The sequence below is a fragment of the Mauremys reevesii genome, linkage group 1 (assembly GCF_016161935.1).
Source record: "Mauremys reevesii isolate NIE-2019 linkage group 1, ASM1616193v1, whole genome shotgun sequence".
Taxonomy (NCBI): Eukaryota; Metazoa; Chordata; order Testudines; family Geoemydidae; genus Mauremys; species Mauremys reevesii.
The window spans coordinates 240663965-240680355 of NC_052623.1; the positions used below are offsets into that span (position 1 = coordinate 240663965).

A 16391-nucleotide genomic window follows, 5' to 3' on the forward strand; every position below is an offset into this window, starting at 1 on the left:
GAAATGAACTGCCTAGAATCACACTTTGGTTTTACCTATTCACTCCTTCTTTATTTTAATAAAAGAAAAAGAGTATTACCATAGGAAAGAAAATTACACCCCTTTCTTGTATCAATGTATTTGTCCACCTATATTGCTAAAGGGTCGATCGCTAGTATCTAAGTGCTGATGTAACATTATGTAGCTGGGCTTCAACCCATCAAAGCAAAGAAGCTCAGAGGCTGTGTGTGTCTCAACAGTGAACACAAGAACGTAAGAATGGCCATGTGGGGTCAGACCAAAGGTCCATCTAGCCCAGTAGCCTGTCTTCTGAGAGTGGCCAATTCCAGGTGCTCCAGAGGGAATGAACAGAACAGGTAATCATCAAGTGATCCATCCTCTGTCGCCCATTCCCAGCTTCTGGCATACAGAGGCTAGGGACACCATCCCTGCCCATCCTGGCTAATAGCTATGGATGGACTGATCCTCCATGAACTTACCTAGTTCTTTTTTGAACCCAGTTATAGTCTTGGCCTTCACAACATCCTCTGGCAAAGAGTTCCACAGGTTGACTGTGCGTGTGTGACAGGGGGTAAATGTATTACAAAATTCCTTACTGATGCTTTCACTAGCTCAGCTGAACATATGTGGGAGAACTAATATAGACAAAGCTACTGGGGCTTAGATAAACCTGCTGAAATAAAATTAATAATCCTGGTGATAAACTCCCACAAATGCTAACCACAGGTACTCAAATGGTGCTGAATTTAATTGGGCTTTGGTTACATTTCCAGTGAAAATGTGCTCAGCACCAGTTCAGGCGACACCCATTGTCAGCTATGGCTGTTTTCTTAAGTGTAGCAAGGCTACACTTGCCTTTCTCTATCTTTCTTGTGTCTGCCTCTCAACATATCAAGGGCAATTTAATCACAGTAAGAAGTTAGTATAGGAAGGCAGGTTCAAGTCTTACCAGCTTTTCTCTTAAGCATGTGTTCTGCTTCTATGGCTGTTATCTGAGAAACCGTGGTGAAAACATGGGCACAATGTACAGACGCCCGTTCCATACAGTAACGATGGTAAATCTCTCTCTCTCCTGCTTCTTTGTCTATGTCAAACTGTTGAACAACAAAAACAATACACCTGTATAATATGCTACTTCAAACAATTCACCATATATTAGATGAAAAAGTAAAGTTCCTCTTCTCTCATTTTAGTTTTGGGTGTCTCAAAGAATGACATTTTCTGGTACTTTTAAATGCTGTCACACCAGTTCCACCATAATTATTTACTGTCACTTGAAAGATATATTCTTCGCATTCAATTCTGTTCCAACTCAGGTAATTTCTAGAGATGGGCTCAAATCAAAATCCCAGATGCAAACACCCCAAGCTCTGAAATATGTCCAATTCAGATTCAAACTTTGTAGCTGGCCCTAGCTCTATACTGGACTTAACTAAGGTCTGAACATCTCTAAACTTTGGGGGAAGTATACAGGTATTGAAGGGTATGTGCTGTTTAGTAGAGACAGGAATAAAGGTAAAGGTGGTGGGGGTAGCACTGTACAGCAACAAAAGAGTAAACTGTAAAGAAATAGGAAGTGACAGTAGGGACAAAACAGAATCTGTTTGAATCAAACACACTTTGGGAAAGGATTGTAAAAGAGGTTCTGTTGGGATAGTGTTCGGACTCTGCTGCTATAGACCCCAGATCTGACTCAGATATGAATAGTGATTTCATTAAAATTAATAGAGATGAATACTTTTGGGAACTGTCTCATAATGGGAGACTAACTTCCTGGATAGAGATTGGAGAAGAAATGCTACTAATAGTGGTAAGGCCCAGTTATTCTTGGCTGTGATGAATGACAGTTTTCTTCATCAAATCATCACTGAACCAACAAGAGGCGATGCCATTTTAGACTTGGCTTTAGTAAGTAACGAGGACATCATAGAAGAGCAGGTGGTAAGAAATACCCTTGGATTAAGTGATCACGAGTTGAGTCAGTTTAAATGGAAGGATAATCAAAACTAGGTCATCAACTATGGTTTTTAAATTTCAAAAGGGAAATTAAGGGAATTAGTTAAAGAAATCAGCTGGACTGAATAGCTCAAGGATTTAAACTTGGAGGAGGCTTGGAATTTCTTCAAATCGGCTATACAAAAATTATCTGAAATTTGTATCCCAAGAAAGGGGGAAAAACTTGTAGGGAAAGGCTCCAGACCTAGCTGGAGGAATATCCACCTCGGAAACATTATTAGGAGTATGCAGAAAGCCTATACAGAATGGAAAAGGGCTTGATCAGCAAAGCAAGCTACATCATGGATTTTAGAAAATGTAGGAATAAAGTCAGAATTGCTAAAAGTCAAGCTGAATTAGATCTTGCCAAGAAATCAAAAATAAATAATAATTTTTTTTGAGTTATATAAACAAAAAGAGAATAAAGGAGGATGAGGGTGGGCCACCAGGCGGCATAGCTAGGAAGGAGATTACAGAAAATCTAGGTATGGCCCCAAAACTAAATGAATACTTTGCCTCCATTTTCAACAACAATGATAACATGGAACATGGGCTTGACGGCTGTATGGCTGATGGAAATGAGTGTCTAGAAATGGCAATTATCACATCTGAGTTGGAAGAAAAATTTAAAGAGCTTAATGGGCTCAAATTGGAGGGGGACCAGATAACTTCCATCCCAGAATACTGAAAGAACTGGCACATGAGATTGCTAGCCCAGTAGCAAGAATTTTTAATAAATCTACCCATTGGAGGTTGTACCACATGAATGGAGAATATATAATGTCATGCCTATATTTAAAAAAGAGAAAAAGCATGATCCAAGAAATTACAGACCCATTAGTCTGACCTCAGTAACACGCAAGATTTTAGAGCAAATTGTGAAGGAAAGAATAATTAAATTCCTAGAGGTACATGGTAAAGGGCATATAATGCAACATGGGTTTACCAAAGGTAGCTCATGCCAGACTAACCTATTTTCCTTCTTTGTGAAAATAACTTTTTTTTTTAAATAAGGGAAGTGCAGTAGATCTGATATATTTAGACTTCGATAAAGCATCTGACATGGTGCCACATGGGAAATTATTAGTTAAATTAGGAAAGACGAGGAGCAGTATAAGCATTATAAGGTGAATAAGGCATTGGCGAAAGGGAAGAAGGCAATGAGTTATGCTAAAAGGTGAATTATCAGACTGGAGAGAGGTTACTAGTTGAGTTCATCAAGGATTGGTCTTGGGAGCAACCTTTTTCGGATTAATATTTTTATTAATGACCTTGGCACACAAAGTAAGAGCACGCTAATGAAATCTGCTCATGATACTAAGTTGGGAGGCATCATCAATACAGAGGAGGATCTGAATATTATACAGGCAGAGCTGGATGACCTTGAAGGCTGGAATGATAGAAATGGGATGAAATTCAATAGTCCAAAATGCAAGATCATGCACTTGGGGTCTAACGACAAGAATTTCTGCTACGAAGTGACAGAGGAAAAGAGAAACCTGGGTGTGTGGGTCTATCACAGAAGGACTATGAGCCACTACGTGCTGTGGCTGGGAATAGGGCAATTCTAGGATGTATTAGACGAGCATTTCCAGTAGAGATACAGAAATATTAGTGCCATTGTACAAGGCACTGGTAAGACCTCTATTGGAATACTGTGTACAATTCTGGGCACCCATGTTCAAGAAAGATTAATTTAAACTGGAATGGGTGCAGAAAGAGCTACTAGGATGATAAAGGGAATGGAAGGCCTATCTTATGAGGCACATGGCTTGTTTATTTTCACAAAAAGAAGGCTGAGAGGGGGTATGAATGCTCTCTATAAATATATGGGGGGGGAATAAATATAATGCAGGGCAAAGAGCTAGTTAAGCTAAACGACAATGCTGGCACAAGAACAAATGGATATAAACTGGTACCAGTCCAATAACAGCCTCTCACTAGGAGTTGTGTTAACAAACAACTTAATTGATTTTAAGAAAGAGCTGGACAAATTTATGAGTGCAATTGTATGATGGGGTTGCTTGTGATGGTGGGGGGAGGGCAGGGCTCAACAGTTCTGGGGCTCACTTCCAGTTTATAGCTTATGTTCCTAAAACTCATGCTTCAGGGTTTCAGTCAGGCACCAAAAGGGGTCAGGAAGGGATTTTTTTTCTCCAATGTATTCTGGGAAGTTTTATTATCTCCTTCCTCTGAAGCCTCAGAAATGGCCACAGCTGGAGTTGGGATATTGGGAAGGGTGGGTCAGGGCTCTAATGTAGCCCTGAGCATTTTCTTTCTCTCAGGTTCTTACGCACATGCTCTGGGTCTAACTGATCACCATACGTAGGGTTGGGAAGGAATTTTCCCCAAGTCATTTTGGCAGTGACCTGGGGGGTCATTCACCTTCTTCTGTAATCTGAGAGCACCAGGATTATCTGGGTATATCTCACTGACTCATTTCCCTGCCATTGCGGGAACCTTAAGACAGGTGCACCTAAGTCCCTCCTATGCTCTGCCTGTGGCACACAGTAGTCTAGTCTAGTGGGTCTCATTTACTTTGTTCTCATTTCTGTTGTTGGACTGTGTGCGCCAGTGCTGGGTGGTGTCAGTGGGCTGTGATATACAGGAGGTCAGACTAAATGATCTTTTTGTCCCTTCTGGCCTTAAATTCTATGACTCTAAAACCAGATACAAACTATTCAGCTTCTCCCCATCTCTAATAATTATGTTCTTTGCACCTAAATTCCCAACTGCAGTTGCAGTCAGGTATGGTATTCTTTACTTTCTATCCTGAACAATTTCATCGTTTTGCTGTGTACTGTTAAACACCTGAGGATTTCCAGGCAGAGGTGGCTGCATTTCAGTGGTGAATGTTACAATTCCTGTGGATAGCTTACACGTCAGCATCATCTGCAAAAGCTCTTTTAGGTCCACTGGGATGAGAGACACCATACCAGGGGTAGGCAACCAATGGCACATGTGCCGAAGGCAGCACGTGAGCTGATTTTCAGTGGCACTCACACTGCCCAGATCCTGGCCACCGGTCCGGGAGGCTCTGCATTTTAATTTAAATGAAGCTTCTTAAATGTTTTATAAACCTTATTTACTTTACATACAACAATAGTTTCATTATCTATTATAGACTTATAGAAAGAGACCTTCTAAAAATGTTAAACTGTACTACTGGCATGCGAAGCCTTAAATTAGAGTGCATAAATGAAGACTCAGCACACCACTTCTGAAAGGTAGCCAACCCCTGCACTATACAATAAACATAGGTTATTTCTCTTGTCCCTAAAATTGCTACTGCAGTTATAAGGGCTGCTGTGAGAACTAGAAAATAGAAGTCAGTGACATTGGCTCAATCAGCAATATGATCTGCACGGAAGGAAACTCAGATCACTATAGAGCCAATGCTTAAGAGTTCAAACAGTCACCACTAATTTCCACTACAAAAGCCAAATCTGTACAATGTAGTCTAAAAAAGCTTAACTCTAATTAGGTGTCAATGATTATATGGTTTACAGTTAAATTACAATCCTATTAGTCCTAAATTATCTTTCACTGCTGGGAATACCAAGGTACCCCTCTCAAGGTTAATGGCAAGGACACAGCATACACTACTTTTACATGTAGTTTATTAAGTGCTGAAGGCTGTTACAATGACAATCTCACTTATGCAGAATTCTCATGCTTCCATTATTGCTAGGGCTGACACTTAGCACATTTTACCTTGTGAGTGCCTTAACCAATGCACATGGGGGATCAAACTAGTCAAGGAGTTGGAAGGAGGTTGGGGATGGGGAAGGGGGAGGACTGGACTGGGACAGGCTGAGACTGGAAAGGACAGGGGCAAAAGGCTCTTGGAATGGAATTCAAGATTCCTGAGTTTCAACATCCCTCTGCTGTCAGCAAATATCTGAAAAACCCATTATCAAAGTGTCTCCCCCATTCCCCTCTAGTGGCTGCTCCACATAGAGGATGACAACCAGGGCCGGCTCCAGACCCCAGCGCGCCAAGCATTTTAACGGGAGGGTGGCAGGCGGGTCCGGCGGACTTTCCGCAGTCATGACTGCGGCGGGTGCGCTGGTCCCGCGGCTCATGTGGACCTCCCGCAGGCATGCCTGCGGAAGCGCCACTGTAGGCGCAGGACCAGCGGCATGTCTGCGGGAGGTCCCGCGGAGGCGCGGGACCGGCGCCCGGCAACGCGAGCGGTGCGGCACGCCGCCCTGGTTGGGGCGGCGGAATTCGTAGAGCCGCCCCTGATGACAACCTACTATTGCTATCAGTTATTCTATTAGCTCAAGTAGCAGAGATCTTTGTCATGGATCAAAAAGTTCCAAACCTGCTGACGACATATATGGGTGTCAATATTTTGACAGAGTGGATTAGTAACTGAAGCCAGATCTCCTGAGTCCCAATCCAGTAACTTAACCACTCAACCAATCTTCATCTTTCAGAATGCCATGATATGGGCCTTTTTGTCTTTATCAGTGATCTCAGTTCCAGCCTCATATATGCAGGTGTCAATTACCACATAGTGTTTCTTGAAGAATCTGCAATGAACTTTTTCTTACAGGCATTAATGGCCTGATTTGAAAGGTGCTGAGCACCGGTAGCTCCCAGTGACTTCAGAAGGAAATCTGGGTCAACGGCACTTCTGAAAAAAAAATCAGGTATTAAGGGTGAGATTTTCTACTCTGTCCCCACTGAAGGTAATGGTTAAGCTAGAGCTGGTGAGAAAAAAAAAACATGAGAAAAGTGTGTAGAAGTTTTTCAAAAATGTTTTTACTTTTAAAAAAATCATTGATATCTTTTGATTGTCAAAAAATGTAAAAATGTCAACCAACTATAGAGTTGATGCAAACCCCCAAATATTTTATCAATATTGAGTTGCTAAAAATGTTTTGGTTCTCCTCCCCCTCAAAAATCAAAAATTGAGTTGCTAAAAATGTTAATCAAAAACTCCAAATTTGGGAAATTTTGACCAGGTCTAGTTAAAAACTTCCTTCCGACTCCAATGACAACAGAGCCCGAATACTCAAATTCAATAAAAAAACCCCACTATCTAGAATATTGCGTGTCATTCTTGTTCATGTTTGTTTCTTTATGCAATGCTTGAATATTGATTCCCCCTTCCTCACTGCTATCAAATTCTTCAGCTTCTGGAAATGGGAAAGGTTTTGTTTCTGGATGCTCTTGCGTGACTTCTAGACCAAGTTCTTGAGGAGCATCAACATGGTTCTATTAGTGGGGAGGAAGCAGATCTCATCATTTTTAATCACATTGTTCCTCCTCCCACAGTTCATCCTCTTTCTGTGGTTCTTCCTGCTGCAGTTTCTGCTACTTACAGAGATGTTGGGTCCTGGCTTTTGACCTCACTTACAAGGTGGAGAGAGCAATCTCATTGTCTACCTCTTAGCAGGCTTGACTGATGACTTCAGAAGATAATAGTCTTAGATGAGTTGAAGGCCAGGTTAACTGGTACTTAAGTGATGAGACAACACAACAGGATAGAGAGTGCAAATTGAAGTGTCTACTTGGAAACTGTGGTGTGTTTTTGTTCTACTGTGTATCTGCCAATGTGAATGTTGCACCCGGGCAGTCCTGCCACCTACTATTTGATTTCCTCTTCCTAGCTTGGTCCACTCTTGCCTGGCACACGAGCCACCAAAGTATCCACAGTGGCCCTTGCAGCGGAGGTGGGGTCACCACTGAGTATCGTGTCTTTATAGAACCGGCAGCTCGTGGGTGCAGCACCGGAGTGGCGGTTTGCCTCTCACACCTTGTAGTAGGCATTCCGCAGCTCCTTCACTGCATTATGTCCTGGTCATGGCCCCTTTCTGTCATGCATCATGAAATCTGTCCATAGGTATCATAATTCCTATGGCTGGAGCGCAGCTGGGACTGGACAGCCTCCTCTCCCCAAATACTGATGAGGTCCAGCAGCTCGGCATTGCTTCAAGCAGGGCATCACCTAGCATGTGGAGCAGGCATTGTTACCTGGAAAGATGCACTGAGACCACTGCATGCGTCACCAAGCAAACAAGAAGTGGACTTTCAAAATTCCCAAGGAATTTAAGGGGTGGAGACGGTTGGGCACCTGAGGCGATGACCAGAGAGGCGAGAACAGGCATTGTGGGACACCTCCCGGAGGCCAATCGCAGCGCTGTAATCAACAAGGGTGTCTACAATGGCATCGCAGCACTGTACCCCTGGCACAGAAAACTGTACACCTCTCATTGGGGTGGTTTTCTTACAGCGCTGCAACTGCAAAGTTTCTGCACACTAAATGTCTTGGCAATGTGTACACCTCAGGAGTTACAACGCAAAAAGCTGCTTTTCTGCGCGGAAACTTGCCAGTGTAGACAAGGCCTAAGACTGCTTTAGGTTTCTTCTTCACATGAAAATTTTTGCTCTTAAAATCTATTTCAATTTCAAAAGAAAAAGAGGGAAAGGTTACAAATACATAATTTTGTGAAAAACACCCTGGGACTTAATTTCATGCAATCCTGGACCAAATTTTGAACTAACTTCTTCCCTCTGCATGGAGTCCTGTGATGGATTTCTAGTTTTATTCATGGCTTCGTAGTTTACAATCAAAAGTCAGTGATTTCAACTGAGTTCCATTTGGAGTTTTCAGATTCATCAGAGCTTCTAACCCAGCACGAAGCTCAAAAACGTTCAACTCTGCACCCTTTCCAGCCCAAAACCTCCCAACTTTCACATATCTCCAATCACAGCAATAAAAATAAAATAGATAAACCTTGGAATGCTAAATATACTGTCAGATGAAGGTTGCAAGTAGAACTGGTTGGAAAAAACAGATTCAAAACTAAAATTTTTGTTTCAGATTGACATTTGCACATAAAATGACATTAAAAGGCTATTTAAACTCAAAACTTCAATTTGAAATTAAACGTTTTGGTGTGAGTCAACATTTTGAAATGAAATGTTTTGTTTCAAATTAACGTTTTGAAATTAAACAAAACATTTTCATTTGAATATATATCTAGAAACAAAATGTTTATTTTGAAATGTCACTTCAGAAACTCAAAAACTGTCATCAAAATTGATATGTTTTTCAATGACAAATATTTGTCAGAAAATTTTCAGCCAGCTGTAGTTCACACTAGTCATTACTGATAAAGTGATTATATTAAAACAAACAAAACAAAACAAAAACCTGCTTACGGCAAATTCATACCCTCATCTCTTCTCAGAGAACATACTTCTGTATTTTACTCCTACTTTATGGCTATTGAAAGTCCCAAACTCAAATTCCAGATGTGACCATCCCTGAAGTCTGGGGAAGTCTTGAGTTAAACCTATACATTATGACCAACTTCTATCGCTATAGTAGGCCAAACAAAAATCCCCCAATCCAAACACTCCCAAACTGTAGGGAAGTTTGGACTGAGATCCAGAATCAAACTACACAGCTGGACCCTAACTCTACAATCGGCTGAGACAAAACTCTGAATCCAGATACTCTAACCTAATTTCTGTTTTAGTAACAACATTCTTTTTGCAATGAGGGGGGCGGTTTCAGTGAAAATGGCATTCCCAATTGAGTTTGTCTGTCATGTGTTCACTGTACAAAAGTATAGCAAAAAAAGGTCATGCTCCCTAAGTCACCTTGAATTCCTAGGGAAATAGTGGGCTATGCAAAAACATCATGCGCTCAGTATGGTGCCAAGCTGACAAGTGTATGATTTGAAAAAGTGAACGTGGTGATTTTGAGTCTTTTTACACGTGAATGTGATGTGTGTGAAGAAGAGATAGGTGTAAAACAAAACCTTTAATCTGGAGATCCCCAGTCTGAGGATGAGGGTTTGAAATGTGTATCAGAATTTTTCAGCACTGGTCAATTGCAGTGTGAATGGCTGTCCCCCTCCATCACTATTATGGCTTCCAATCCATCATTTGATAGGCTTGGTGTAAACGCACATTCTACGGAAGCGGAAAAGAAAAAGTTACTCTTGTTGCTAAGGCACTAAGCTGGAATTCAGAACATCTGTGTTCAATATCAAGCCCTGCCAAAGAGATGCTGAATGACTTGTAGTAAGTCAGTCTTTTAGTGCCTCTGTTTTCCCACCTGTAAAATGGGGATAGAAGTACTTTTCTAACTTCATGTGGGCATTGTGAGGCTAAATAGATTATCAATCATTATTAAACACTAGTCATTGTTTGTGAGCCACTCAGATAACATGATGCTGGGGACCATGTAAGTAGATAGATAGATTAATCATTTCAGTTGTTGGGTTTGGTGTGTGGGTGCTTACAATACTTTGTGTGATTTTTGCTTGTAATTAAAACCGTTAACATGACTCCTGGATGTGTGAACAAGGGAATATCAAGAAGGAGTAGGGAGGTGGCATAACCTCTGCTTGCAGCATTAGAGAGCCATTACTGGAATACTGTGTCCAGTTCTGCTGTCCACACTTCAAAATGGATGTTGATAAATTGCAAAGGGTTTGGAAAAGAGCAACAAGAACAATTTGAGGTCTGGAAAGCATACGAGACTAAAGAAGCTCAATCTAATTAGTTTACCTAAGAGGAGGTTAAGGAGTGACTCTTCACAACGTATGAGGGCCTACATAGGGATGAGATTCCAGATACTAGACAGCAGAAAAAGTCAGAATGACATCCAATGGTTGGACACTGAAGCTAGACAAATTCATACTAGAAATAAGGTGAACATTTTTAACAGTGAGAGTAATTCACCATTGGTGCAACTTATCTATGGATGTGGAGGATTCTCCATTACTCGCAGTCTTTAAATCAAGCCTGGGTCCCTTTGTAAAAGATATATTGTTGCTCAAATAGAAGTTATGGGCTGGATGCAGAAATTATTGGGAAAGGTTCTCTGGACCCTGTTATGCAGAAGATCAGGCTAAATGATCATAAGGGTCCCTTCTGGCCTTAAAATCTGTGAAAGTGACTTGCCTAAGGTCACAGAGTAGGTCTGTGGAACAGCTGGGAATAGTCAGTGACAGAACTGGGAATGAAACCCAAGAGTCCTGATCCCCAATCCATTGCTCTAATTACTAGACCCTTGTCCCTGTGGAGCAGAACCTTCTTCATTTCCAACTCAGGGGAAAAGAACACAGCAGCTCTGGCATGCTATTGAATAAAGATTAAGAGGAACTAGTTATATATTTAAAACCCAAAAATTAACTCCTCATTTATTGCTCTCTTATGTAAATGACAAATAGTAGAATTTCCCTTCTTCTCTAGCTTAGCCACACTAAATAAGAATAAAAACTACACATCCTAGCTTAAGTCAGATTTGCATTAGCTGCTCATCTAATAAAGCGGATCAACTTTGCATAATGGTGAGCTCAATGACTGTGGGAGTTGCACTGCCGTAAAAAGAAATGAGAACTGGGCCTGCTATGGTGTCAACAAAAATGCCACAAGCAGGTAGTTTCAACTGAGACTTTACAATGCATTAATTTAGTCAGTATGCCCAGCTCTGCACTATTTTGCATCTTGTAGAATCATTTATAAAACTGTGCAGGCTAGGTGTAAAAAAGCTACCAGATCAAAATACTCATGTTTTACACCAACCAGGCACCCATGTAAATAACTACACAAGGTGCAAAACCACGGAGAGTCAGTCAGACCCATAGGTTTTCCATATGCAGTATTTTTAAACTATAAAATCTTAAGGTGAATTTTCAGTACTTGTGAGAGGCTTAGTTGCTGGCACCAGAGACTTTTGCCAACGGACTTGCCCATTGTGTCTAGCCAGTGCTCCACAAACCCACTTTGAAAGGACCACTGCTAGTATGAGAAAGAAGTTTGACCCTTCTGTCCATTGGCTTCTTTGCTGAAATTGCTAGTTCTGATGTGGAGCTCTGTCCTCCAGGAATTACACTGAAGTTGTCAACATATTTCAGTGAAATTATGAAAGGTGCCAGCCTATGTGAATTCCTGGAAGGGTGGGCAGAGTCCACCAGAACAAAAAGCCCTGCCCCTTAAATGGGAGAGGGACCACAGCCAGGCGGTGTGCACCTTCCTGCAGCAGCCACTCATGTTACGAGAGAGAGGCAGAGGGCAGGGCAGCTTTCATGTCCTGGAGCACTCAGTGGGAGGCACAAGAGTGGGCAACACCATGTGCTGGGTAATACCATAGTGTCCAGCCAGTCCCTCTGACCATAGTTCAGGAGATCTCCAATTCTGGTGACAGCAGGACCAATGTCCAGTTCACCCAAGAGGCCTCCACCACTTGTACAGAGATCTGAGCTATACAGCAAGGTCTCAAGGAGGAGGTCTTCACCATCTGGCTTGAAAGATGCTAGCTAGCCTATTAGCCTCTAGCACTGAGAATCCCTGGCTTCTCTGCTGCAGCTGCTAAAAAGGATGCCAGTTAGTGCCATGGACAGTTATCTTTTGGAAGCCAGACTGAGAATACCCTACTCATGTCACTGAACAGCCATCAGAACATAACCTTTGGTGATTACTGACCTTGGCTGGATTTGAACAGACAAAAAAAAAGCAAGCTCTTATGATTGGTTCCTGACCACTTCATTCCCCCAAGCAGAGATGATGACAAAAAAAAAAAAACCACACCACACAGGAACATTATACTGCACTAATGACATCCCATTAATTTTTCTTTGTTTTCTTGATGTTTCCCCCTCAATAGGAGTGTTATTCAAACATCATAATCTTGAATGCAAGCAAAAAAAAATTGTACATTTTGTTTCACTCTGACATTAACAGCTGTTCAATAGTAATGGGCTTTAAGTCTGTACTGACCTGGACCAGATTTGAACTAGTGACCTAGAAGTGAAAGGCTTGATTATCCAATTACCAATCCCCTGAGCCATGTAACCCAACTGCAAGCTAGGGGGGCAATGGGGCCAGTTACACCAGAGATGAGTTTGGCCCATTCATGGCTTTGCATTCTGAGATGAGTTACAAGTTCAGCCATAGCATGGATGTGATGAGCAACCCTTGTTCTTTATCTCGTTGGGGAAATGGGGTATTCTATACAAGACACCTGTCTGCAGAAAACAGAGAATGAAATAGCTGTTTACACTTCTAGAAAGTTCTCCTGAATAATACAGGATCCAAAACAAACAGAATGATTAAGTTAGATTTTTCATTTTGATTGTACACATAAGCAAATGAGAACTGAAACTATACAAGCATCTAATTTCATAAAAATATATATGAGTCTAATCTACACTGATACAGGCAGATTGTCTCAGTCACACCATTGCAAATCCAGAGTGACTTTGCCAACTTCAGTGGAATTACTTCACATTTACACTAGTGGACCTAAGACCAGAATCTGGAACTTTAGGGCCACATCATCAGGACTGGCCAATGGTCCCCTGGGGTCATTCTAGCAACCAGGGATCGCTGGAGAGCAAAGGAATAGCCAGCTAAAAACTCTGTTTTCCTTGACCATACCCCATACTCTGATTGGGGCCAGCTAAGGGTGGTGTAGCTGTGGCTAGGCTGGTCCTACACTGGAGAATTGCTCACGGGTCCGTTACAGTCTCTTTAATGGCTGCTTTGTTTCAAGCAGCACAAACTTGCAATCAGATTTCTGAATCAAAAGCCTTTGGCTCGGCAGGGGAGCAACATGCACAAGGTGGGGGGCCCTCACAGTTCTAGCTCCCCCCTGCTTACAACAATGGGGAAAATGCCAGTAACTTTACACTTGGGATTACATGGTGCTTTATAAAATTCCTGATGTTAACATTTATTCCCAAATGTTGGGAACTTGGGCCAAATTCATCTCTGGCATATGTCTATTGACATCAGTGGGCTTACATCAGGCTATGCATTTGTGTCCTTTATGTTTGTATTCATTTGTTGTACCTTGTTAAGAATATGGATAGGAGGTATTTTCTCCTACAAGAAGTACATCAGAAAGAAAGAAAAATGCTTTGCAATCTGTTCCTTTGTATATTCAGATAGGAATCAGAGTGTAGCCTTGCCCTATCCTCTGTGTCTTCTGAAACCTGTTCCTGTCTATCTCATCAGTCAGCCCTCCTGCCTCACAGCACACCAGTTCTTTGACAGTGCCTCCTGATTAGGGCTTGGCAGGGTTCTCTTTGGAGCTCATTAAATCCAATCTTTGTTTTTATAGATTGAGTGCTAGCACAGGTAACATGAGGCTCCCTCTCCTCCTGCCGGAGCTGAGCATGCCTGCTTGTTCCCGGGCACTGCTAGACTGTTGCTTCACCTCTGCATTATGATATAATTATCATCTATGGTATAACATACACCCATTGGTTCTTTCCCACCTGTCTCAGATACTGTGCTTAAAGCTGAAGGAAAATATGTTCCTTCCAAGAAATACTGATCAAAAGTGAGAGCTTAAATTCCATTTTTAAAAAATCCAATTGGCCTGAAACAGGAAAACTATGTGTTGTACTTTGGAAAGGGAAAAAAAAGTGACATGCCCTTTAAAAGGTATACTGTCTCATCCAAAGGTTAAACACTAGAAAGCCCTGGAGAGTCTTTATCACTGGACAAATCACTTGTTTGACCTTAATAGTCTACTACTAAAAGACAACAGCAAGAATATCCTCTAAAGACCTGCCTCTCTGTATCATTTAATGAGCGTGTGCTAGATCAGCCCCTTATGTTTCTCATCTGGCTTTTGGGCCAGGCTGACCTTTTTTCAGCCAAAGACGCCCTCATTAAGACAGCTGATCTCTTAGTAAATGTTACAGCTTGTCAAGAAGAGCTTTAATGCACTGTAAGTGTCTGTGAAACAGTCGTGTAACAGCCTCGCACAATTTCCTGCATCAGTACCCTTTAAATGTCAACCTGCTTGAAGGAATGAGCTGTGGAATTCCATTAGCCTCCATCATTAAAGTATATTTGCAGAGATTAATAATAAAACTTCAGAGAGATGATATTAATACATAAAAGGTATTCTCAGAGAGAGAAATATGTCTGTTTTTAACTATCACCATAGCAATGAATGGGATTTCAGAAGATAAATATATATCAATACAAAAATATTTATGTTGCTACTCGAAAATTCTCTGTGCTGTAGAGAGCATGGCTTTGATTTGAGAACACAGGAAAGGTAGGGAATTAAAAAAAAAGGTTTGCATTTTTCTGTTGTCCTTTTACAGACTCATACAGCAGACGAGCTCAATCTTAAATTTAATTTTTGCAAGAAAGATTATTGTTAAAGATGCACAATTCTCTTCAATTCTCTGTATCAAGGAAGTACAGACCAAAGACCGGGACACTTCATTCATTTTTAGCATGCTATCTAGTAGCTGGCTTATTTTACAGCAATATGACAAGTGAACTGACATGTATGAGGATATTACTGCATTTTTTAGATCATGTTTAACTCTAAGAAGTAGTAAAGATGTTCCTAAAGAACAGCCACTATTTTGCTGGATACTAAATTCTGAGCTACCATAGCTAAGTAGTCTTTTAGGGTGAGATTTTTAAAAGCACTTTGGCATGATTCATACAGGATGAATCCGTGATGCATAAACCAATCTCAAAATCAAATTTCTCTCTCTATCCGCATTTGTAAAACACAGATCCCACCCTGTACCTGCGGTTGCTAAACAGCAAGTATATCTGAGGACCATAATAAAATTCTACTTATGTTTTCCATTTTGTGCTGTAATGTGATATCATGAAGTTGACAGAGGGGAACATAAAATAAAAACCACTAGACACTTTACCAAATTTTCAAGAAAGACATTTTGAATAGGTCTTTTCATTTCAAACACAAATTAGTCAAAAAATTGAGAAAAAATTCTAGCTGCCAATAAGACTTAACCCTAAAAATTTGAGAGAGTACAGATTTCTGTTTAACTTACAAGGGAGAAGGGGCAGGTTAGAGGAAGGCAAAATGAGCCTCATAATGGGAACCCAGTTGTAACATCAACTACACAGAGATTACTGTAATAGACCATTTTTTCTACATCCTTACCCTGGTAAAAAGTGCTGTAAAACACAGCAGCTTAAGCATCAGCTCTAAGACTAGCCTCCAGCTACGAGGGTGCTGTAGCCGCTACCTACTCAACTGGCCACGGGGCTTCTCAACCAACTTGCTCTACATCTCTGTCTTAGTTGTCTCATTGGCACCTAAAAGGGGAGATTTTCAACGGCATTGACTTTCAGTGGGAGGTGCGTACCTAACTGACCTTTGCGCCTTTGAAAATATCCTCAAACTGTTAATAATAAGGCTAAGAGCTTCAGATGGCAAGTGCTATAGCAGTGCGATGTATTGTTATTGCCATTTCTTTATCAGTCAGGGATTGGATTGAGCTGTTGATTTGCCCAGGAGTTTGAGGGTTTCCGGTTTTCCTCCGGATAGGCCTGATCCAACTGATGTCAATGGAAAGATTCCCGATTTCACTGGGTTTGGAATCAGACCCTATATACCTCAGGATGTAACTAATACAATT

General features: G+C 41.3%; 1 protein-coding gene across 1 annotated transcript in view; it reads right to left on the minus strand.

Moving 5' to 3' along the window:
* GYS2 (glycogen synthase 2) overlaps window positions 1-16391 on the minus strand; it is a 78679-nt gene that overhangs the window by 46244 nt on the left and 16044 nt on the right. The window contains exon 5 of the mRNA XM_039509218.1: window positions 950-1094. Coding sequence (XP_039365152.1) covers window positions 950-1094 — 145 coding nt within the window. The remainder of the gene's footprint in view (window positions 1-949; window positions 1095-16391) is intronic.